At 38.2% G+C, this 26,948-nt stretch overlaps 1 protein-coding gene across 1 annotated transcript; it reads right to left on the bottom strand.

The window, feature by feature from the left end:
* Positions 1 to 4,498: 4,498 nt before the first annotated feature.
* On the bottom strand, positions 4,499 to 25,029 carry LOC306880857 (G protein-activated inward rectifier potassium channel 3-like). Its single transcript, XM_079434652.1, has 8 exons — positions 24,594 to 25,029; positions 15,521 to 15,945; positions 15,027 to 15,240; positions 13,027 to 13,228; positions 8,714 to 8,906; positions 8,356 to 8,553; positions 8,138 to 8,268; positions 4,499 to 7,071 (listed from the first exon to the last, which is right to left on the bottom strand). Exons 2-8 carry the CDS (start codon positions 15,813 to 15,815, stop codon positions 6,796 to 6,798), a joined length of 1,509 nt encoding a protein of 502 aa, XP_079290778.1. The 5' UTR covers positions 15,816 to 15,945; positions 24,594 to 25,029; the 3' UTR covers positions 4,499 to 6,795.
* Positions 25,030 to 26,948: the final 1,919 nt, after the last annotated feature.

Raw genomic sequence — 26,948 nt, 5'->3', positions numbered from 1 at the left:
GATTTTTATAAGAGAATAAAATAAAAACAGACACATCTATCTTATATAAGATCTGTTATTATTTTATTCTCTTTTCTTATTCTCTTGTTATTAAATCCTATTTTCACTCTATAGAAATCTTGAAAAATCTAAATGTTCTTGACATTACATACCAAAGCGACTTACAAATGAGGGCAATGGAAGCAATCAAAAGCAACAAAAGAGCAACAACATGCAAGTGCTATGACAAGTCTCGGTTAGTCTAATGCAGTGCATGTAGCAAGTTTTTTTTTTTAAAGAAAACGAGTTGATAGAATACAGCAAAAAAGAAATCTAGTTTTTTAAAATATATATATTCTTTTAAAAACAGGTTCATTTATATATTAAGACATTATATATATATATATATATAGGTTAAGGCTATATTTTTGGACAATAATGTTGATCCAGGAACATGTCTTACTTGGCAAAATCACGGTGACAACACACACACACACACACACACACACACACACATACATACACAAGAACTTTATTTACCTCCAAAAAAGTTGGGAAGAGATATTTACTAAACTTTTACATTCATGCATTTAGCAGATGCTTTTATCCAAAAAAAAACATATAGTGCATTCAAGGATTACAGATTCACGCATTAGGTTCAGATTGACCGTCTTTGCCTGCATGTTAATGACTTGCTACCAGAAAGCAGATGACATTATATAATATTCCACATGGACAGACAGAGAGAAAGTCTAATGTACTGTGCGTTTTGAAACTGCCCATCTGAGCATAGCAATTCTGATATCTATCTCTCTTGTGTATATAACACCATACCCCTTCTCTGAGGGAGCGGCCCACACCCCCACACACACACCTCATCACCATGGAACACTGACCCAGAATTCCCAGTGCTCTTGATCAGATCAGCACGGTGCGAGCGCTATCCACAATGACACTCCGTAGAGATGCTAGAGGTGAAGGGAGAGAGAGAGAAAGAGCCTGGATGTTGTTCACATGCAAACCTCCCAGCATGCCCTACATGAGGCAGTGTCACGAAAACATGCATACAAATTACCAATAAAATATACAAGTCTAAGTTTCTTGAATTGAAAACAATCATTTATATTAAGCAATTCATTTTAACATTACTATAGTTTGTTGTCAGAATAAACTCAGTTTGCACAAACCATTGAAATAGACCACAAGAGTGTGTTGCAGCAGGCCTCCGTAGGGTTTCACAAGCTCATGTTTGAAAAACTATGTCAGTATTGTAATGAAGAGGAAAGGCAAGGAGGGGTGCATTGGACAGAAAAGAAAGAGAGCAAGGGAAACGTAATGCAAGATATAAAACAGTGTCTCTTTTGTTTATCGTGTTGCAATTTTCTTTGTTCTGAACTGATTTTGGAGGGAAATCTGTGCCATTTTTACAAGTTCCAATGCGTAAAATGGAACTGAGGTAAGAACGTTCGTTCTGATAGCTGAAAGCGCAATCAGATTACTCAAGATATTTCATAAACATGGTCAAAGGATGTGTAAAAGTTTGTGAACGGTGGGCGTTTTAATTCTGCTGATGTTTGTGTAGAGTGCTGCGGGCGCAGATTCAGTGTGGGCCTGGCTATAAGCTGTTCAAAGACAACCCCACTGAGCTTTGGGGCTTATACAGATCTGTAGGTCTGTTACTATGTAGAATAGTGAAATGATGAATCTGTGCACTCAGCCTCACTGTAGCCACTGCCTTCTAGTGGCGCTTCCAGGCCTTGCAAGGCAACTAAACTGCAGAGCTGCTGGTATACAGCACATGGAGACTTCATGCAATAACCTTGTGTCTTAAAGGAGCAATGCAAATGTCTATTTTTAAATGATCAGTTTGCTATAAATACAGCAGATATGGTGAAACACTGAGGCGAATCAGTGAAACAGAAAGGAGCAGGAGGAAGATGCCAGAGGACGAAAGAGTCAGAAAGTCAGAGAATAGTCAATACTTTAACATTTACCCATAATCTCACCGGGTTACATTTGTGCAAGTGGAAATGATGGTGAATCTAGAAATTCAATTATTTAGAATTAGAACTAAACTGATTATTGTTGAACCCCTTTTATAAGACTACAAATGCATAAGTGTATCTGATTAGCTGAACAGATCATGTTATAAAATAGTATCAATATAAGCCAGTTTGGGGTGGGACTATTTAGCAATTCTGTGGCGTCAAATTACAAACTTCACCTGGCACTTTTAATTTCTTAAACATTCAATGTATACATCTTAATCACCAGACATTAGGTTGAATATAGTTTTATTAAGACTTATAATACAGAAATAGTAAAGCTTAAAAACACATATTTTAAAAATGTCAACAGCAGCAAAAGCAAGAGGAGAAACCTGCATGAGAGCAGAGTTTGTGCTTATGGTGTGTGCTAAAGACATTCAAGTGAACTACAAATCACACACAGGACAGCACACGCTAGAACACTTGGGGAAAACACAGTTTCTCTCAGCCTGATTCAAACTCAAGTTTTAAAGGTGCACTCAGAAATTTTTCCCTTATTTAAAAAAAAAAAAAATGAGCGGTAATTTTGAGAAATATGTTTAAAATATCATCATATGAGATAAAGATTCATATTGGTAGAAATCACTACTTTTAATCAGCAAGGACGCATTACATTGATCAAAAATGACAATAAATACATTTAGATTCTTACAACAAAAAAAAAATGATTTTTTTATTTTATTACTGAAAAAAAGTTTCACCCTTTCCAAAAATAAAAATAAAAATTAGGCAGCAAAACTGTTTTCAGCACTGATAAAAATAACCAATGTTTCTTGAGCAGCAGATCAGCATATTAGAATGATTTCTGAAGGATCATGTGACACTGAAGACTGGAGTAATGATGCTGAAAATTCAGCTTTGATCACAGAAGTAAATTCTATTTTAAAATATATTCAAATAGAAAACAGTTGTTTTAAATTGTGATAATACAGTGTATTGCGAAAGTATTCATACCCCTTCATTTTTTTATTCACATTATGTTGCTGCCTTATGTTAACTGCTTAAAAAAAAAAAAATCCTACAGCAGTCTACACTTCATAAACCATATCGATAAAACAAAAACAAAATTGTCACAACTTTGTAAATTAATTACAAATAAAAAACTGAAATAAGTACATTGCATAAGTATTCATACCCTTAACTAAATATTTAGCTGAAGCATCTTTACAGCCTTAAGTCTTTTTTTGTTTGATGCGACAAGCTTTGCTCATCAGCATTTGGCAATTATCTGCTATTCTTCTCCTCACCTCTTCACCTCTCCAAGCTCTGTCAGGTTGGATGAGGGCAGATGCACATTTTTAGGTTTCTCCAGAAATATTTGATTGCATTCAAGCTCAGGCTATGGCTGTGCCACTCAAGGACATTCACAGAGTTGTCTATAAGCCACTCTTGCTGTTTGCTTAAGGTCACTGTCCTGTTGGAAGGTAAACATTCTGCCCAGTCTGAGGTTCTGAATGCTCTGGACTAGGTTTTCATTAAGGCTACCTCAATATTTTGGTGCATTGAGCATTTCTTCTACTCTGACGAGTCTCTCAGTCCCTGCAGCTGAAAAACAGCTCCACAGCATGAGGCTGCTACCACCACACTTTACTTTTGGGATGGTACTCTGCAAGTGATGAGCAGTGCACTGATAATATTATTTCTCACAGTCTGAGGGTCCTTTAGGTGCTTTTTTGCAAATTCTAAGTGTGTTTTCATGTGTCTACACTGAAGAGAGGATTGAGTCTTGCCACACCGCCATAAAGCCCAGATTGGTGGAGTGTTGCAGTGATGTTTGTACTTCTGTAGATTTCTCCTATCTCCACACATGATCACGGAGCTCAACTAGAGTGACCATCAGGTTCTCCGTCACCACTATAACCAAAGCACTTCTCCATCAATTGCTCAGTTTGCCCAGCTCTAAGAAGAATCCTGGTTGTTTCAAACTTCTTCCATTAAGGGTAACGGAGACATGCTTCTGTGACCCTTCAATGAAGTAGAATTGTTTTCTGAACTCTTCCCCCAGATGTGTGGCTTGACGCAAACCTGTTTCTGAGCTCTACAGACAGCTCTTTTGACCCCAGGGCTTGGTTTTTGCTCTGATATGCATTATCAGCTGTTTGACCTTTTATTAAGACGTGTGCCTTTTCAAATCATACCCATTCAATTGAATTTGCGACAGGTTACCTTCACTCAAAATCTAGTAACACCTACAAGCAATATGAATGCTCCTGCGCTAAATTCCAACTGTCCCAGATAAGGGTATGAGTACTTATGCAATGCAGTCATTTAAGTTTTTTATTTTTAATAAATCTGCAAAGATAACCTTTTTTTTTTTTATCTTACCATTATAGTGTATGGAGTGTAGATTGATGTGGAAAAAAGTAATTTAAAGCAGTTTAACAACACAAAACGTGAAAAAATGAAGGGGTATGAACACTTTCGCAAGGCACTGTATTTCATATTATTACTGCTTTTTTTTCTGTATTTTTGATCAAATAATTGCAGCCTTGATGAGCATATGAGACGTCTTTAAAACAACACAAACCAACAAATAATTTAATCATGGATGTTGGCAAACATTTCTACACTGGCACTAAGAAGTGAGAACTTCAACACCAGAATAAGGAAAACAAATATTACTGAGTGGACTTTAAATTCATTCAAACTTTTACTCGTCTGAAGTGAGTATACTGAAATTGAATTGAGTTTATATAATGATGCATTGAAAGCTTTCATTAATAATAAAGGTCCAGATTGAGTGTTCTATGTAACACACACACATCACTCTACACAAACACACATCAGTGCATCGCTCATGACAGTTCTGTCTACATTACGTCAATCGAAGGTTTTCAGCATAATTGTGTAAAATTAATATGAAACAGATCTAGGATCAGTCTGGTTTCTTCAACATATGATGAATAATAATAAAGTAGGACTGAGGATCACAATTCCAAACTGCAAGAATTAAACACGACTGTCCCAAAGGAAACTAGAATAGAGAACTTACTTTCGAATTATATCTACAAATCTGTGTTAAACTCTTTACGCATTAAAGAGTATTAAAAAATATAAAACTCAGCCTTTGACATAAAACTCTTATATTTCAAAACCTATTTCTTATTAAAAGTCTTTTAAAAATGACAACTGCAACTGTTCCCTTTAACTCAAACATTTCTGTGATTGTAAAACAACACTGTTTATTCGGCTATTTTGGCGTTTCATTAATATCCCATTTTCTTTATTAGGTTTATTTTGGCTGAATGTATTTGTTGTATGACTATGGGAAATATGGAGAATTCACTGGTCTTCTTATTTTTGTCAAGCTTGTTTCCCGTGTACAGCTCATTCTCAAATAAATCTTATGGCAAAAAAAAAACCTATTGGGCCAAACCTCTTGACTAACTTAACCAGCTTCACCAGAAAGATCACCAAAAATAAAAAGTCTAGACCAGCATGGGAAGAGACCTTGACCAGCTGGTTTGAGATGCCCCTGGTTGCACTACATTAGTTAATGTGTCAAAAATGGCCTGTTGAAGTGTTGGAAATATTCACTGATCAGCAGCAACAGAGCAATGAGTTATTTGTTGCCAAGAACACATTTGAACTCAATAAATAAGAGATACAAAGAATAGCAGTGTGTTTGCATTCAGTCTCGCAAACAGCTGATCAATCACAGGATGATGTTAATTTCTACAATGATTTAATTAGGACGTTGAAAAGTTGCAATGACCTAATAGCATTCAATATCTCTCGTATTTGAATCTAGTTAAGCCATTTATCATCTAGATCCACTCACATAATGGCATGACTTTCCCAGGCTATTCAGCAATCGCAAACGTGTGCTAATTTTACCACCGGCTAACTCTTAAGGAACTAATGCTGGACTCTGCTGTGATGTTGCAAACTGGAATGTTATGTCGCCATAGTAACACGTTCACTTCTTTTTCAGGTTCACGTGAAACTAGCCAACGTGACAGTAAACAACTTGCACTGACTTGTTCTAAAAGAAAGATTGTTTTAAAAATAGTACCGCTCTGACTGAAGACTTAAGAAAGAAAGGCAGTGAAATGTTAACGATGGTTAAGTTTACCCAAATGAGTGGCTACAGACTTGTTAGCTTGGTTTCAAAACCTGGCGAGTTGCCTATGTTTAAGTCACATTAAAAGGGATAGTTCACCCAAAAATGAATATTCTGTCAATTACTCACACTCCACTTATTCCAAAACTGCATGAGTTTCTTTCTTCACAAAAGAAGATATTTTGAAGAGCGTTGTTGCTGGTAGCCATTGACTTCCATAGTAGGAAAAAACTCTATGGAAGTCAATAGGGAACAGAAAAATGTGTCTTCAAAATATCTTCTTCTCTGTTCAGCAGAAGGTTTGGAACAACATGAGGGTGAGTAAATTAAGACAGAATTTTCATGTTTTGGTGAAATATCCCTTTAAGGCAACACCTGTGTGTCCTTCGCAGGTTTTATTTCAGTTAGGATGATGTCTAAGTAGAGGCATCTTACTAGGGTTTGAAATAGAGCTACTGTGTGAATTCAAAGGCAGTGTTGTTGTGAAACATCAAAAGTTAAGGTTTAATCTGACTGAAAACACAGCAAGGAGATGCTAGGATTTCCCCCTTGGGGAAAGTATTCTATGCTAGGAATTAGCGACTATACATTTAAAAATCAATGAAGGAGGCTTGGATCGCTGAACAATCCAGACTAAAGTTAAATTTACATCTACTGTGGACTCCTTCGAACATTTTCCGTACCTTTGTACATTCTTGCATCCTTTTAAGCCTCAGACTCTGATTGGTCAGTGGTCACACTGCCGTTCTGCTCTCCCACAACCGATTGGTCCTGGGTATTTGTAACTCCGCCCACAGTAAATGTTGGCACGTCTCCCTCCCTGACAGATTCTGAATCAGTAGACTTCCCTGATTGCTCAGTCAGATTAGGCCCCTCCCATTTCTCTTCATCAAGCCGACTGGAAATCGACCAATAGAGATGAGCGTCCAAACGGGCGGCAGCCAATGCCAGCTCTCTCGCAGAACAGGAGGGCGTGTTCACCTTTAAAAGATCATAAAAAACTTTAGTTAGTTATTTAAAGCATTTATCTTATTCCTCATTCTGTGAATGAAAGCTAAAACACATTAATCCTGCTCAATTTGATTGCATCTGTCCGTTTACATACATTTAAGTATTTTGTACATTTACACACGCATACATTTTAAAATTCTAAATATAAATATTAATTTAAAAAGAAAAAAACGAATAATCTACAATATTTTGAAATATACGTATTGACTAATTATTACAATATTATTTATTTTTTAAAAATGTATATAAAATTATCTACATATAAATATTAATAAATAATATTAACTAGATATAACAACAGCATTTCTTGAAATAAATTTAAAATGGTTTATTAATTAAATAAAATTAAATATCTAATTATCTAAAAATATTTTATAAATATTAACTGATGATCACAGTATTATTTATTTACTTATTTATTCATTCGTTCATTTAAACGGTTTATACAAAAATACTCTTTGGCCAAAGGACAGAAAGTGAGAATGTGAACTCGTAAGTAGTTTGATTTGTTCTGGTGATGTGCATTTATTACTCATCCAAAACTACAGCAACACCTGATGCAGAATGATAGATTACGCACATATAATCCCATAAGTAAAGAGAGAAATCTCTGATTTTGCTCTATAATAAAGTGCTGGTCAGCCTTGCACAGACAGATGATTAAGAGCCTCTAACTGAAAATTTTGTAAGGGATTTGGGGGAAAACTACAGTATATGAGATGATGCAAACTGCAAAATGAAACCCAGATATGGTGATACAGCTACTTACCAAACAATTAAATGCATGCTAATTAAGTTTGGCATCATTAAAAGGTTTCATAGCCCTAGATTTTTGGGTCCCCAAAGAACATTTAAGTGAACAGTTTTTTTTAGTGCAGAGAACATTTTATATAATCTAAAGAACCTTTTCCACTATAAAGAATCTTTTGTGGAACGTAAAAGTTCTGTGTTCTTCATGGAGCCATAAAGAACTTTATTTTGTAAATGTGTAAATAAAAATGTGTCCAATTAGAAATACCTATTGTACACCACATACCTCAAATGTGAGGTGAAAAGCCCCATAATCCACGTCAAAGAATCCCTCGGCCATCAACATCATGGGACTGAACCTGTGACCCCACATCAGTTCTTCAGCCAAGTAAGAGCTCCGAGCCTGACAGGTCATTCCTGTAGATCAGAATATATCCATCAGTTACTTAACACAAGTCAATACAACACATTCCGCATGATAAACCTGAGTATTAGAGTATGTACCTGTAGCTTCTACCATCCCCTCCAAGATGACCACAATCTCAAAGTCCTCTTTCTCCAGCTGAGATTGTGACATGTCCCAGAACGGAGAGCGGACATCGATCTCGTGAGAGATCACCAACGGAGACACCAGGAAGAGACGATCGTCCCCCGTCTCGAAACCTACGCTGATATCCGTCTGATCCAGTGGAATAAACTCACCTAAAGAGAAAGACAACAAAACAAATGGATCTGATAGAATGTTCACACCATGTCTTTGTATGATATAACCAGCAGGTGGCGTCACTTCATCACTGACTAGTTGTATATGAGGGTGCTGATGTTGCAGATGAGTCTGTGAGGCTGGTGAATGCTCTCTTACCCTCTTGTGTCTGTTTGGATTTGATAAGTTTGGCTCTCATGTTGGCGCCCACAATGTGGGAGGATCTCAAATCCCCGACGCGAAACATTAAACACAGCTTGTCATCTCGCAATGAGATGACGGCATTACGAGAGAACACCAATGTCTCGGCACGCTTATTCGGCTGGGAGATCTTCACAAACATGCAGCCAACCTAGTGAGAGAAGAAGAGACAGTAACTATGTGATTTTTTACTTTCTCTGAGTGCTGCTCAGAGGTGTTGTTTACATACTCTAAAAAAAAAAAAAAAAATTCAGATAAAATTCCATGGACAAAAAATCTCAAAATCTCATGTTTAATTCAGTGTGTTACCTGCCATTTCTTTGTTACTATCTGTGAAATTTACAAGCATTTTCTGAGTGAAAATTGTTTCTGCACTTTTTTCAGTCTATTTATTCATACTTCAAATGAGCAGTTTTTATTTCAATTTTAGTTAAAGTTTTATTAACGCGCTTTTGTCATTTTTATTAGTTTTTATATTTATATTTAGCTTTAATTTATTATTATTTAAGATTTATTCATTTTAGTACATAAACCTACACCAATTTGTTATAAATTAGGTTGAAGTTTATCTAGCTAGTAAATTTTTTAATTATTACAAAGAAACAGTAAATTTAAAAGATACTTGCAAAGATACAGTAACACATTTAAGAAAGACCGAAATAGTATTTTCAAGTAAATCATACTCCAATAGCCTTTGTTTTTTTTTTTACAAATTAGAAAAAATCATTAGGGTTAGGTCTATATCAGTTTTATTTCAATTAACAATTTTTTTTTTTATTTTTTTTTTTTATAGTTTTCATTATAGTTGTAAGAGCCATAAATTATTTGTTCCTTTATGTGGAATTAATAATTGTGTGGATTATGCCATTTTTAAATTATTGTAATAAAGTAATTTAATTTGTTTCTTATAATGCTGTAAAATGATGGTGGTATCATTTTCAGCAAATTACTATTAGTTTTTTCATGCAAGATTAGACCAATACAGTTTTTTGAGCGTCTAACATTTTCCAGTAAATTTTGTTATTAACCTTTACTTAAAAAGAAGTTACTATCGGACTACCATTCGAGTTCAAATCATGCCCACATAACAAGAAAAAGCATTAAATATGTAATTTTGGATGGACTGCTATCACAATTGTTAACAATGTCAAAATTTGCTAAATCTATGGGATCCCCCCCCCCCTTTTTTTTATAATTCGGCAGGTGAAATTGTGGTGCCTTAGGAAAAAAACTGCACGACAAACCACATGATTTGAGGACAATTAGGAATTATATGGAATTATGTAATTATACTTCATTCAAATCTCTAACCCCAAATTTGAACAATAATAGTAGTGATGTTTGCCTTCCCAAACCCCACTAAATAAAAAGAAAGTGAGACATATGAGGAAACAGGTTTAATCTGTTAATCTGGGTTTAGAAAAGCAGATACTAGAGGACGTGGCATTTAGAGAGAGTGTGTGTTGTGTTAAAGTGTGTGTGTGTGTGTGAGAAACACAGCCCCTGGGGGCAACATTTAAACCAGGACATAGAGATATAAATGAACTCATCATAACCACAAAAATACATCAAAATAGGCCATAAAAGAGATTGCAAATGGGGTTGAATTTGGCAAAAGTGACAGAATTAGAAAAGGAAAGAAGGAAAGACAGACACAGAAACAGAAACCGAGGGAGAGGGCACACACATCAGTGCACCAAATGCATGACTCATTTGCTCTTGGTTATGGATGATATAACTCAGTAGAGCACAGATCAACAAACCAAAGCCACGTGCAATGAAAAAACACTGATTTTCCAGACCACATCATACATGGCAATCATGTGGCACTTTCTACAAAAAGAGTGCCAATAGTACTTCAAATGTACCTCGAAATGATTATTTGATTTTTCAACAAACGGCCAGTGAAAAGAGGTGCTTAACCTTCACAACATCATCAACCTCAGGAGGTTAACTAAATATTATATGTGCTTTAATTTTCTATTTATTTCGTAACCTTGTTACCAAAATCATGACATGCACAATAACCTTTTGTTATTTTCTAAAATAATACAGATTAAATAAACTAAATTAAGTCATAAAAAATCTAAATAACAGTGTGGCAAAATTAAGATAAAAAATCACATAATTATGTATATACAGTACACACATATAGAGACTAGAAGGTTTTTACCAAATATGTAGACTAATGGCATAAAAATAATATTATATTATTAATAATAATATATATATTTTTTTAAATAATATTGTTGATAAATAAATGTCAAAATAATACAGTTACAAAATTAAGATAAAAATTACAGAATGTATTATTTGTCATTTTTATAAATAATTATATATATATACAGGTACATCTAAAAAAAATTTAATATTGTGAAAAAGTTCATTCTTTTCTTGTAACTTATTTCAAAAAGTGAAACTTTCATATATTTTTGATTCATTACATGTAAAGTAAATCATTTCTAAAGGTTTTTTCGTTTTAATTTTGATGATTAGAGCTTACAGCTCATGAAAGTCACAAATCAGTATCTCAAAATATTAGAATATTTACATTTGAGTTTCAATAAATGACCATCCCTACAGTATAAATTCTGGGTATCTCTTGTTCTTTGAAACCACAATATTGGGGAAGACTGCTGACTTGGCAATGATCCAGAAGACGAACATTGACGCCCTCCACAAAGAGGGTAAGTCACAGAGGGTCATTACTGAAAGGTGTGGCTGTTCACAGAGTGCTGTATCAAAGTATATTAAATGCAAAGTTGACTGGAAGGAAGAATTTGGGTAGGAAAAGGTGCACAAGCAAAAGGGATGACTGCAAGCTTGAGAATACTGTCAAGCAAAGCTGATTCAAACACTTGGGAGAGCTTCACAAGGAGTGGACTGAAGCTGGAGTCAGTGCATCAAGAGTCAACACGCTCAGACGTCTTCAGGAAAAGGGCTACCAAGCCACTTCTGAACCAGAGACAACGTCAGAAGCGTCTTACCTGGGCTGTGGAGAAAAAGAACTGGACTGTTGCTCAATGGTCTAAAGTCCTCTTTTCAGATGAAAGTCAATTTTGCATTTCATTTGGAAATCAGGGTCCCAGAGTCTGGAGGAAGAGTGGAGAGGCACAAAATCCATGTTGCTTGAAGTCCAGTGTGAAGTTTCCACAGTCAATGATGATTTGGGCTGCCATGTCATCTGCTGGTGTTGGTCCACAGTGTTTTCTGAAGTCCACAGTCAACGCAGCCATCTACCAGGAAATTTTAGAGCACTTCATGCTTCCTTCTGCTGACAAGCTTTATGGAGATGCTGATTTCATTTTTCAGCAGGACTTGGCACCTGCCCACACTGCCAAAGGTACCAAAAACTGGTTCAACGACCATGGTGTTACTGTGCTTGATTGAATCTATGGCGTATTGTCAAGAGGAAGATGAGAGACACCAGACCCAACAACGCAGATGACCTGGGCTTCCATTACACCTGAGCAGTGCCACAGGCTGATTGCCTCCATGCCACGCCGCATTGATGCAGTAATTCATGCAAAAGGAGGCCCAACCAAGTATTGAGTGCATAGAAATGAACATACTTTTCAGAAGCCTGACATTTCTGTTTAAAATATCCTTTTTTTATTGATCTTATGTAATATTCTAATTTTCTGAGACACTGAATTTTGGGTTTCAAGATTCAAGAGTTTTTATTTGTCACATACACAATTATACAGGGTATAAGCAGCAGTGAAATGTAGGTAAACATTTTTTTTCATTATCTGTAAGCCATTAATCATCAAAATTTCAAGAAATAAAGGCTTGAAATATTTCACTCTGTGTAATGAATCTATATAATATATGGGTTTCACTTTTATTTTTCACACAAAAAATATTGACCTTTTTCACGATATTCTAATTTTTTGAGATGTACCTGTATATACACATATACATAATATATACTGTGTGTGTGTGTGTATATATATATATATATATATATATATATATATATATATATATATACTTTCTACAAAAAGGTAATAATGTTAAGTATTTATATTAATAATATTAAATAATACTAATATTATTAATATAAAGGTAACAATATTATTAATTCATATTTTTGTTGTTATTCTTATAATGGTTGGACTTGATGGAGTCAGCATTACAATTTGTATAAAAAATAAAAGACATAGTTCTTAGATTGCACAGCAAAAAACACAAGATTTGTGACTATAAAAAGAAATTGCATGCCAAAGTGTGCCATATGTTTGTGGAAAGTGGCCTGTGTTTGATCTTACCATGAATGCATTGACCATAGATCCCAGTATGGCCTGTAGCAGGAGTAACATGGTGCCCACTGGACACTGGTCAGTGATGACACGGTAACCGTAGCCAATGGTCGTCTCCGTTTCAATGGAGAAAAGAAACGCAGAGACGAATCCATTAACATTATTCACACATGGAGTCCATGCCTCGTCCTCCAAATGATCCAGATCACCCCTGCCATAAGAAAGAGGAAAGGAGAGAGATCATCCAACAGCAATAGAGATGTTTTGTTTGTGAAAATGAGTCCTTGTCTTTTTTTAAATCACAAAGTCTCCTTTAGTAAATTGGCTCTTGCATCTTACAGCGCAAAGAGGAGCGCTTGTTCTCAAGTGTCCACCCACACAGAGTATTTATGTTCCTATCTAGCATGGACAAAAATTACATAGTGTGGAAGACGAGCAAGAAAACTTGATTGAGAAGTATTCCTTGATTGAAGTGATTTTTTACCAATATCAAAAACCATTATGTTTTTTTCTTTGATACCTGTTAAGTATTATTTATATGAAAAAAATTACTAATAATAACTAAATTTTACTCAGAACTTCCTAGTGAATAAAAAAAAATACAAAGAAACAGCAAGTAACACATTTAAACGTGAAATTTTGAAGTAGAAAGACTTTTGTGATATACATATATGCGTGTGTGTGTGTGTGTGTGTGTGTGTGTGTGAGAGAGACCCTGGACCACAAAACCAGTCTTAAGGGTACATTTTTTAAAATTGAGATTTATACATCATCTGAAAGCTGAATAAATAAACTTTCCATATGGTTTGTTAGGATAGGACAATATTAGGCTGATATTAGACAATATTGTTTTATTTGCGCACAAGAAGTATTCTCGTAGCTTCGTAAAATTACAGTTGAACCCCTGATGTCACATGGACTATTTTATCAATGTCCTTACTATGTTTCTGTGCCTTGATTGTGGTAATATGCTTGCTGTCTATGGAGGATTAGAGAGCTCTCAGATTTCATCAAAAATATCTTAATTTGTGTTTTCAACATGAACAAAGGTCTTACGGATTTGGAACGACATGAGGGTGAGTAATTAATGACCGAATTTTCATTTTTGGGTGAACTAACCCTTTAAAGTTGTCCAAATTATGTATTTATATTTAGTCATTTAGCAGACGCTTTTATCCAAAGCGACTTACAAATGAGGACAACAGAAGCAATCAATTGTAGTATTAAAACAACTAAAACAGACCCAAAACTAAAGCTAAAACGTTATAAATACTATATATACACATTTAAAGAAAATAAAGAAATTCAATAAAAATGATAAATGCATACAACAAAATTTAAAAACTTAACATTTAAATGAAAACAAAAAATAAAGCTAAAAACTATTAAAAATATTAAAGAACAAAAGGTATAAGAATATAATAATGATTCTAACATAACACTAAGCCAAACACTAAAAAACAACTACATAAATGTGTATGTACAACCACACACACACACACACACACACACACACACACATATATATACATATATATATATATATATATATATATATACACATTTATAAATTCAATATTCTTTCATTTCCATGTATTTAAATTAAGTTGTTAGCAACGCATATTACTACTCAAAAATTAAGTTTTGATATATTTACGGTAGGAAATTTACAAAATATCTTCATGGAACATGATCTTTCCTTAATATCCTAATAATTTTTGGCATAAAAGAAAGATCGATCATTTTGACCCATACAATGTATTGTTGGCTATTGCTACCTACAGTTTAACATGCTTCAAAACATTCTTGTAAAATAATGTATACAAGTTTTATACATCCATGTATTATTATATTATTAATTATTATATTACATTGTTACCAATTGTCACAAATACATTCCGCATTCTTTATTTACTGGTACAAAATCTGATTTTGCATCCAAAAATATAGTCTTATGATTTAAAAGGTTAAAAGACATAAAACTGTATGTTTGTGTGTGTTCTTTATACCTGCAGTATGCAATGAGGTACCATATTGCTCCAAAGAAGAGCCAGGTGACTGCATACGCCATGACGAAGACCAGCAGAGAGCATCGCCAGTTCAGATCCACCAGAGTGGTGAAGATATCTGTCAGGTAGCGGTACGTCTTGCGCATGTTACCGTGCTGCACATTACAGCGGCCGTTCTTCTCCACATAGCGCTGCCTCTTACGCTTGCTGCGCCCTGGAGAGAAACACAGGAAAATTAGAGCGAGTAAAAAAGGACACAAAAAGTAGGCAAACACCATCACTGAGCAGCTTACCACAATCCATATTTAAAAAACGGACAAGAAGTAAAATTGAGTGAGACACATCCAAAAACTAAGAAACTGACAAGCAGAAGAACAGTGACTTTGTGTTCCTGTAGAGGTGTTAGAGTAGGTCAGTCTGTTTCATTACAGGTAAGCAGAACAAAATCTTTGACAGCCACCGACTCCTACATCATCTAAGTGATTGAGTCTTACCCCATCCGAACCTGCCCCTCTCTTGCCCCGCCCCCTGAAGTTTCTTCCTGGGCTGATTGGCTTGCGCCTCCCTTGCAGCCATCTTGTCCTGGAAGGACATGTTGTTATTGGTCGATGGCTGTGTGGGCAGGGCTGTCTCCGTGGTTACGACGTGCCCCAGCTCCTCAAATGTGTTCTGTACATCAGTGGGCAGAGCATCCTTTGGGACCTCCTCCAGAGCCTCCTCCCCTTTCTCTGGAACTGGGAGGGACAGGGATTCGGGGCACGAGGAGAAGCTGGTGTTGTCCAGTGCCATTGTGTGTGTGTGTGTGTGTGTGTGTGTGTATGTGTGTGTGTTAAGTAAGAAGTGAATATGTGTGTGGTAATAATGTTTCTCAGTGCCTTATTCTCAGTCGCAGAGTTTCATTTGTGCCTTTGTTTGATTTCTGCAAAAAAAAAAAAGACAGTGAGAGAGACAGAGATAGACACTGATAAAATCGAAAAAGATCTAATTAACAAGTTTTACCAATGGGCTGAAAGTTTTATAACTGTCTCTGATGACATTCTTAGAATATCAAAGTAATTTGCAACCATAAAAAATGGAAACGGTTTTGTGTCACTGCTGATTATTGCTTAGCTTTCATTTTAACCTTGCCTTTCATTCTCTGCCCCCGTTATGCATTAAGCATCCAATTAACTGCCTGAAATTAACTTAAGTAGATTACATTGATGACTTCATGCAATTCAACCTTTTAAAAAAAAACATTTTCCATATCAAACACACAGCTGATGAAGGTTGTTTCAATACACAGTAAATCATCCGATCTGTTATCAGAAGGGCTCTTAGAAAAACACAAACCCAAAGAGCAGACTGATATCTGGATGTCTAACTTGACTTGAATCAACCTCCGGGTTCAGCAGCTAAACACATTTTCAGAAGAAAGTGAAAAGGCAGCTAGAGGATTTAGGCTCACTTAATCCACAGCTCTGATGCCCACCCACATACAAATGTACCCTGAAACGGGCAACCGTCCACATGATACTAAACATACAGGTCTGAGTTTCCCAAAAGCATGGTAAGCCTAAGCAGATCGTAGAAACCATTGCCACCAACGGTCTCTACAATATACTAAAGTTTATGATGCTTTTGAGAAACACAGATGAATACATTTAAAGGATTGTTTGAGGTTCAAAACAAGTGAAGATCCAAGCCAAATATGCTGCTGATTGCCACAGACAATAATTTTGATTTGTTTCATTGTGTTTACTGTAATGTACTTACAATGGAGGTCTATGGGATTAGATAGTTTAGAAATGTGCAGTCTGTGAAAGCCCATATTCATTTTTTCATAAAAGTGTGCTATATGAGCTATAAAGCTGTCAAAATCGTGCTATGGGATTACTTATCAAGGCTGATTCCAGTAGGTGGATTTTTTTTTTTTTTACTATGTAAACAGTCTGTCTCTGCTATATTTTGAATGCAGAATTCACTGCCTTGAAAAGTCACGACAGGAGAAAAGTAGATGTAATGTTGAAAACAATGGTAGTAAAGGATCTCATGTTAACAAGCGTTATATTGTAAATTTATGGGGCCGCACTTTCAAAACAGCATTTTGACATTTTTCCTAGTGCAAAGTTCCATAGATTTCCATAGTAACTGAACTTAAAAAAAAAAAACTACTAAGATAACTATGTAACATAAGCTCCCGGACACAGATGTTAATAAAAGAGAGTTGGTGTTTATTGAACAGATGAGTAATTTAGGCAGTGCAGTGGTGACTGGAGGTGAGTGGTTGAATATTGAAGACGTTGCTTGATATATGTAAGTGGTCTAATGAGCCTGTTCCTTCCACAGGTATAGAGTTCAGACAGCACGGGGGAGATCCCTGGAGCACACAGATCACGGAGACGCCCAATCTGGCAGGAGAGGAACACACAGGAGGTAAGTAGCAGAGGGTAAGTGTCATAAGTATATACTCAACGAGACGATGTCTGGAGAGAAGTCCACTTCGTTGTGTACGAGATCGGACGCTGGAGTGAATGGAGAGTGTGCTTAAATACTGGGGATGATTGCTGCGGTGATGAGGTGCAGGTGAGCGTGATCAGAACTCAGAAGTGAAGCGGAACGTTGTGATTGGCGGAGAGGAGAGCCTGGTCGATCTGTGACAGTATCCCCCCCTCCACGGCCTGCTCCTGAGGGCCGACCCCGGCGTCGTGGTGGTCTTCCTCGTCCTCGGGGAGCCGGCCGATCGGGGTGAGCTGTGTGGAACTCCTCTAGGAGCGTCGGGTCCAGTATGTCACTTCTGGGGACCCACAAGCGTTCCTCAGGACCGTATCCCTCCCAGTCCACAAGATACTCCAGTTTACCACCACGGCGCCGGGATTCCAAGATCTCCTTCACCCTGTAGACGACACCTTCCTCGAGGAGGAGAGGGAGAGGGGGTTCCTCTGTTTGGCCAGGCTCTGGGGAGACAGAAGGAAAGAATGGTTTGAGTAGTGAAACGTGGGAAGTATCTTGTAATGTGGAGGTAACAGAAGTTTGTAAGTGACAGGGTTGATCTGTTCCAGAATCGTGAAGGGGCCAACGAATCTGGGACTAAGTTTCCGGCAAGGCAGGCATAGCTTAATGTCCTGTGTCGACAGCCATACCTTCTGTCCTGGATGGTACGTGGGAGTGGCCGTCGAACATCTGCAGAGATACGTTGTCTACGCACTGCCTGCTGCAGCTGATGGTGTGCTGCGTCCCAGACTCCCTCGCTCTCTCGGAACCAGTAATCCACTGCTAGAACGTTGGACGGTTCCCCTGACCAGGGAACCAGGGGAGGCTGGAAACCGAGCACACACTGGAAGGGAGTGAGTCCAGTTGAGCTCTGGCGAAGGGAGTTTTGGGCGTACTCGGCCCAGCCTAAGAACTGGCTCCAAGAGTTCTGGCGGCCATGGCAGAAGGTTCTCAGGAATCACCCCACATCCTGGATCTTGCGCTCGGTCTGCCCATTAGACTGTGGATGATATCCTGAGGAGAGGCTCACGGTCACACCTAGGAGAGAGAAGAACGCTTTCCAGACCTTAGCGATAAACTGGGGTCCTCGGTCCGACACAATATCTTCAGGGATACCATATGCCCGGAAAACCTGATTAAAAAAGGAGCTCCGCCGTCTGAAGAGCCGTAGGTAAGCCTGCAAGAGGTATAAGGCAACATAACTTAGAGAACCGATCAATTATGACCAGTATACATGTATTACCATCTGAAATGGGAAGGTCTGTAATGAAATCTACCCCTAGGTGTGACCAGGGACGGTTTGGTATGGGTAATGGATAGAGTTTACCAGAGGGTAGATGGTAGGGACTCTTTGAGATGGCGCAGTCTGGGCAGCCTTGCACGAACCTTCTCACATCCCTGGCCATATTGGGCCACCAGAAGCGATCTCGTAGCAGCGAGAGAGTAGCGTTGGCCCCTGGGTGGCCAGTACCTAGGGATGAGTGAGTGGAACGTATAAGAGGTGTGCGTTGAGTCCGGGGTACATACTGGTGATTCGGTGGGCAGCCCGGCGGATTAGCTGGCGTAGTTGTAGAGGCGACTGGTGGAGAGGTCCATTGAATGGGGCTCGTAATGATCTCGGATGGCAGTATCCTTTCTGGCTCCTCTGGAGCTTCCTCCGACGTGTGTATTCGGGATAGGGCGTCCGCCTTTACATTTCTGGGGCCGGGACGATAGGAAATCTTGAATTGGAAGCGTGTAAAGAATAAGCCCACCTTGCTTGGCGAGGGTTCAACCGTCTAGCCTCACGGAGATACTGTAGATTTTTATGATCTGTTAACACCTTGAAAGGATGAGCTGCCCCCTCCAGCCAGTGCCTCCATTCCTCTAAGGCCAGCTTGATGGCTAGGAGTTCCCGATTGCCGATGTCATAATTTCTTTCCGCCGGGCTGAGCTTCTTGGGGAAATAGGCGCATGGATGGAGTTTGGGAGGTGTCCCCTGCTGCTGGGATAGTACTGCTCCGACACCTGTAGTAGAAGCATCCACTTCCACAACGAACGGCAACCTTGGGTCAGGGTGAACCAGGAGTGGTGCACTGGTGAATGCTTGTTTAAGCTCTTCGAACGCCTCCTGGGCCCCAGGAGTCCATGATAAGGATTTGGCCTTTCCTTTCAGTAGGTCAGTGAGAGGACTGGTAAGTGTACTGTAGTTGGAGATGAATCTGCGGTAGAAATTGGAGAAACCTAGGAATCTTTGGAGCTCTTTTATACTGGTGGGACGGGGCCAGGAGGTAATAGCTTCTACCTTTCCCTTGTCCATACGAATGCCACCACTGTTTATGACATACCCGAGGAAGTGGACTGTGGACTGGTGGAAGGTACATTTCTCGGCTTTGAGGTATAGTTGGAATTCCCGTAGACGCTGAAGGACCTCCGCAACGTGTTGGCGATGTTCGGCCAGGCTCCGGGAATAGATGAGTATGTCGTTGATGTAGACAATGACGAATCTGTGGAGGAATTCCGGAGCACCTCATGCATAAAACCCTGGAAGACAGAAGGAGCGTTGACTAACCCATAGGGCATTACCCGGTATTTGTAGTGACCGGTGGGTGTGACAAATGCTGTCTTCCATTCTTCCCCTTCTCGTATGTGGATGAGGTTATAAGCGCTGCGGAGGTCCAGTTTGGTAAATATGGTGGCACCGCGCAGTTGTTCCAGGGCTGTAGGGACAAGGGAAAGAGGGCACCTGTATTTTACGGTGATCTCGTTAAGCTTACAATAATCAATACAGGGTAGGAGTCCTCCATCCTTCTTGGCCACGAAGAAACTGGAAGCAGCAGGGGAGGTTGATGGAATTATGTAGCCTTGTTTTAACGCCTCCTCAATATACTCCTCCATGGCCTTCTGCTCCGAGAGTGACAAAGGATAAATCTTTCCACGAGGTACTGGCTCACCCGGAACGAGATCAATCGCACAGTCCCATGGCAGATGTGGTAGTAGCTGTGCAGCTCTCCTGGGACAGAAGACACCCTTAAAGTGGGAGTAACAGGATGGAACGTCCACAGATTGTTTCTCCACTGGGCTCTCGGTCGATGTGAAGTGAAACTGGAGAGGTAGGACAAGGTAGTGGTAACTGTGGAAAGCATCGAGAGAAGCACTCCTCACCCCACTTAAGAATTTCCCCTGTCCTCCAGGATAGAGAAGGGTTATGCTGCACAAGCCAGGGGCGGCCGAGGATGATGTCTACAGTGGAACCCTCCAGAACCAAAAGATGAAGTTCCTCCTGATGTAACTGTCCAATCTGAAGATGTACGGGGCCAACACGATGTCTGACATGACGTCGAGTGAGAGGTTTACCAGTTATTGATTGTACTTCGTAAGTTTTCTCCGTAATCGAGGTCGGGAGTCGGAGTTTTCGACAGAGGCTTCCGGAGATGAAACTGCCCGCGGATCCGGAGTCAAGGAGGACGGTAACTGTAAGTACAAAATTTCCGGCAGTAAGCTGGGCATGGGTAGATAAAGGATTAATTTTAGTGATGGCAGGGTGAACCGTACTCACCAAAACTCGAGGAGGAAGAAGGGGGCACTCCAGAATCCTGTGCCCACCGGTTCCACAATATAAGCATAAGCCTCTAGACAAACGTCTTTCGGCTGGCGTTAAGCGATTGGAGTCCGTTAGCATGGGTTCTGGAGGGTCACTGGGCTCTGGCTGGCGAATGGGAGGAGTGGCAATGGCTACTGTAGTGTCCGTGGAGCATGACTGGATGCGATGAGCACAACGGATGGATAGTTGAATGAATTTTTCGAGCCCATAGGTGTCATCATAGGCGGCTAAGTGCAGGCGGAGGCTGGGATCAAGCCCTTGACGAAAAGCCATGAGGAGAGATGGCTCGTTCCAGCCACTAGAGGCCGCCAGGGTACGAAATTTAAGTGCCAATTGATGAATTGACATAGTGCCTTGTCGTAAACGATACAGCTGCTCACCAATCGATGAATCTCCTGGCGAAACGCTGAAAATGAGCCAGGATGTTGGAAAATGACTGCGTTGCTGGACCCGCTTGTTGGAGGATAGTCTCCGCCCACTGGAGCGCTGGACCTGTTAGAGAGGTAACCACAAAAGCGATCTTTGATTGATCATCTGGGAACATCTGTGGATGTAGGTTAATGGTAAGTGTACACTGTAATAGGAAGCCATTGCACTCCTCCGCCGAGCCAGAGTAAGGCGCTGGTCGGGCCATGGGACTGGCGAAAACGATCGGGGAAGAAGTGCTGGTTGGTGGCGGTGCAGGAGCCAAAGGAACTGGTGAAGTAGATGGACGGGTTAAAATCCTCTTCAGGGTATCCACCAGCTCCTGGAATGGATCTGCGGTACTCATCCTGTTCAACGGTATTGCGGTCCGATCTTCTGTAACATAAGCTCCCGGACACAGATGTTAATAAAAGAGAGTTGGTGTTTATTGAACAGATGAGTAACTTAGGCAGTGCAGTGGTGACTCGAGGTGAGTGGTTGAATATTGAAGACGTTGCTTGATATAGGTAAGTGGTCTAATGAGCCTGTTCCTTCCTTCCACAGGTATAGAGTTCAGACAGCACGGGGGAGATCCCTGGAGCACACAGATCACGGAGACGCCCAATCTGGCAAAAGAGGAACACACAGGAGGAAGACACAGAAGGTAAGTAGCAGAGGGTAAGTTTCATAAGTATATACTCAACGAGACAATGTCTGGCGAGAAGTCCACTTCGTTGTGTATGAGATCAGACGCTGGAGTGAATGGAGAGTGTGCTTAAATACTGGGGATGATTGCTGCGGTGATGAGGTGCAGGTGAGCGTGATCAGAACTCAGGTGATGCGGAACGTTGTGATTGGCGGAGAGGAGAGCCTGGCCGATCTGTGACAAACTAAAGCTGAAATAAAAATGAATAAAAACTTTTCTTTCTTTTTTATGTCAAAAATGCACCAAAAATATAAAAATTTTAACTAAAATTAAATAGAAAATAGAAAATATTAAAATAAAAAACAATTCAAAATAATAATAAAAACATAATAGTATCTCAGGGATACTAAAATAAGTGCCCATAGAGGTCCATTATAAGCTGGGTTATTATAGTTAACAAATACCATAAACCATAAAAACACACATTGTTACTTAAATTAAAACAGGCATAAACCAAAATAATATACAATGAAAGAAACAAACAAACAATTAATAGTTTCCAGCTAGTTTACAAGTCAGTATTCCTCAATTTTATTTAGTTTTAACTTGATGTAATATAATAACTAAATCTGAAATAATTATTCATTTAAAAATAAATAAATATAGAATAAAAAAAAGAAAACTCAAACAAGGCCATCAGTGCCTGCTCGTGTTTGGGAAACCTGTCTGAAAACAGTTATTTTCACAATACCTCATACTGCCCCAGAAATCACTCAATCAACTTTAACTTACAAGCGTTCCATAAACAACACAATTTGCACAACACAAAAATCTCTATCCTCTCAGAAAGATAAAGAAAGCCAGTCACAGTTTCTCGTGTCATCATTGCAAAAAAACAGTGACCTGACCTGTGCTAAAAAATGCCTTCTTGCTTTCATTGCACATATATCCAATATCCTGCATCTACAATCACATATCACATCACCATTGATTCATCTATAATGTCATATTTCACTGCTGCATCACCTATACAGTACGGTAACATCTGTCTGACTGAGTCTGATGCTGTTTGCAGTGTTTATACAGGGTGTTAGGGTGCGAAGTCCGGCGAGACGCTATATTTAGCTCTGATAGTCTGGCAGTAGTAATCACACCCACTCAAAGATTGATCATGATCTCCCTTCTTGGTCTGGGCCACATTTTTAGACTCATGAATCTTTCATGGATTGAGTGGATCTGTGTGAAGACGTGCTCATGTGTTCAACGCAAAATACTGGAGTAACTTTACAGAGCCGGAATACAGGATTATCAAAAGAGACTGGATATCTCAGACTGACATATTTCAAGATTTGCAGGGCTCAGCTAAAGCACGCACGGACACACACATATATACAAAAGAAATAAATACTACTTGAATTAGACTGAATGGAGCAGGTAGCACAGATGAAAAATGACCTGCACTGTGGAAAAACCTACTGGGTGTGTGTATAAAGCACAATAAACAGTAAAATAGTACCTTGTTGTTTGATATGCAATGCTAGGCCTGCATAATTAATACTGCATAGTTTATGAAAGTAAAATGTGAAAGTAAAATGGAGAAAACGTGTGTGTATATCCATGTATTTGTGTTTGTCTATATTTGTGTTTCAGTCTGTTTGTGTGGGTGGTTTGTTCACAGTCCTGATGGAAAGTGGGATTGTCATGTTTTCTAAATTTGGTCTTTTGGGAGAAAAGAGTGTCAGATGTGACACAAAGCTGCAAGTACACACATACATGTTCTCTCTCACACACACACACACACACATATAAAACCAGTGGCCTATGTTTGTCAGGATCACTGCCTGCTGTTTACATGAATATTACAGCCTTACTGAAATATAAACTAGTGCAAAAACACGCAAGACTTTTTAACACTGAATATTTTTAAAGACCATAAGACAATACTACTTTTGTATAGCCTAACAATTAGTATACTGCATATTAAACATTTTCTTAATTTAAAAAAAAAAATGTATACACCATAAAAACACTGCTTTGGGATCATTATTAAATAATTATCAATCTTAATAAATGTAGCATGTAATTATTTTATATTTACTATATATGTGTGTGTGTGTATATATATATATATATATATTCCACTCTTATGCTTAAAATACATTTTAACATATTTTACAAACATTTTGTATTTTTTATAATAACAATTTTATGCAATTGATAATTAAAAAGTTTTCTATTTATGTATTATTGTTGTTCTCATTTTGTTTGCCTACATTTAATTTTTCAGTTCCAATAAGTATTTAAAATACTTGGAAGCAATCATGCAATCACATAAAGCAAGAAACCAGAAGGGGAAATAACAATATACTGCATGCAGATTTACTGATGTTTTACTAATAACATGTCTCGATCAGCAAATAAACATCAGTCCGTGTATGTCGTAGCATACAACTAAGCCTACCTGCCACTGAGGCGTTCTCCAGCACGTTAACTTCAGCGTTTTAACACTTGAGATCTTCAGCAGCCCTGCGGATTTGTTAATCCAAATCTCTCATGTCGCACTCTTCGATCAGACTCATACCGGCGATGATGATGATGCTGTTGATGATGATGGTCTACAGCGGGTGGGAACAGCGACGCAGCATCACTTCAGCATCATTTCAGCATCATTTCACCTCCAGGAAACAAAAGAGAGCCAGCCAATCCACTCAGAGCGAGAAGGAACTTATGAAATATTAATCGAAACGCAATCTCGTGCTGCAGAAGATGGCAATGAATCCTCTTTCCACCGCGGAGAGACTCCTGATTAAAATGGAGGCGATCTGACTGTCAGGATGGATGAGAGATCGGAGAGCAGAGCGAAGCGAAGCGGCGTCGGCGTGATTCACCGGCTCTGCGCAGGTGTTCTTCTGCGTGCGTGCGTGCGTGTGTGTCTGAGAGAGAGAGAGAGAGAGAGAGAAGGGGGAGAAGAGGCAAAAGGCGTAGAGAATTGGGCAATTATAGGTGGGATGGAGAAGGGGGAGAGGGGAGGAGAAGAGGGGGTGGAGATGAGGTCAGTGTCTCAAAAATCTCTCTCACACATCATAAAAACATGAGCCACCATAATGATTTACTTTAAATGTATGAAATATATTTCTGTAGTATATTTGATGTAATATTTTTCTTTTAAATAATTTTTAATGCAATACATATTTTACACGATAGCCTACATGTTTTATTCATAAATAAATATCTAACAGTAATATGATAATATAATATTATTAAATGTAATATTCAAATGTCATGAGGAAAATTATACAAGATCGAGAAAAATGTAACCCACCAGTACCTTCTTAAAAAATTATACTGCAATTGTCATTTAAAACCTGAAGGATGATTTACTTTTGATGATATATAACAGTGCTTGTTAGTTAAAATGTGCTTTAGGAATGCGATTTGGTTTAATCTGGCAAATGAATTAGCGAGCAATGGTGTTTAATGATGAAATGCCAATTTATTTGCTAGTGGGAGATCACTGCAGCAGTCTATTGTGTGTTGCATATATATGAAGGGTTTAACAATTCTCAGAAATCTTGTTTTTTCATTGTGCATTCCAATCAAACTGTGCTTGGGTTATTTTGACTATATTAAAAAAACAACAACAGCTAACTAATAACACAAAACACAATAAAAACATGATAACATAATAAAAACATGTTTTTTGAAAATTTAATCAAAGGAGTAATCTGTTTTTGCAAATAAACTCTTCATACATTATATTTAGTAATGTAGCAGACACTTTTATCCAAAGCGACTTGCAAATGATGACAATAGAAGCAAACAAAACCAACAAAAGAGCAATAATATGTAAGTGCTGTGACAAGTCTTGGCGAGTCTAATGCAGTATGTCGCAAGTTTTTTTAATAATAAATAAAAAGAAAACAAGCAGACAGAAGATAAAAAGAATAGAGAACACTGGTGTTACAGGGTTAATAGTTTTTCTTCAAACATACAAACAAAATAATTAAAAAATAGTATTAAAAATATAATGCACATATATAAAGAAACATATAACATATCATGCCCTCTGCTGGCAAATGTGTTCCACATTCTCAACCATATTCTGAAATCTATCATTTGTTAACATTAAAAAAATATAAAAAAATTGTAATATTGCAACATATGTTCTAAGAGTATGTAGTATTTATAGTAATGGTGTACTGAAGTGGGCTTTATTGTGGAAACCATGTCTCACCCATCATCTATCCTAATAAGGGAAGTCAGATGCACGTCCAAAAACATTCAAATATTTTTGCAAGTAAAGTGAATTCATCATGCCTTATGGTTAAGGATCTGCAGGACCCATCTTAAGAACTCAAGGGCTACTAAAAATACAACCCCTCTGTCACCACACCGCCTTTACACAAGAATCTTGAGTAGTTTCAGGGTTGCAATTAGTCTCCTGAGAGCTTTCTTTAACGGGGAAGCATCTTATAATGCAAATTTAGTTGAGCTAAATCAGTACAGTGCAGAATGTAGGACAAGTGAAAATACTTTTTTTTTAATATATCCTGCTGATTACAGGTTTGTTTAGTAGCTCTTCGACCATGTCAGTAGCAGTTAGGAAGATCTCACCCCTAGAAAAAATGTCTTTGTAAACATCCTTTTAGAATTTCTATATCCAATAAAATAAGCTGTGACTGTGCTGAAGACAAAATTATGCACAGCAAAAGACATTTTGTTGGCCAAAAGATCATTTTCTTTAACTAAAATCTGTTTTGTAAAAATAATCTTATACCATAGCAGTCATGGCTTTATTGAATCTTCAGATGCCTAA

This window comes from Barbus barbus (genome assembly GCF_936440315.1).
Source record: "Barbus barbus genome assembly, chromosome: 15".
Taxonomy (NCBI): Eukaryota; Metazoa; Chordata; class Actinopteri; order Cypriniformes; family Cyprinidae; genus Barbus; species Barbus barbus.
Note: the sequence above shows the minus strand (reverse complement) of the source record. Positions and strands in the feature narration are given on the sequence as shown.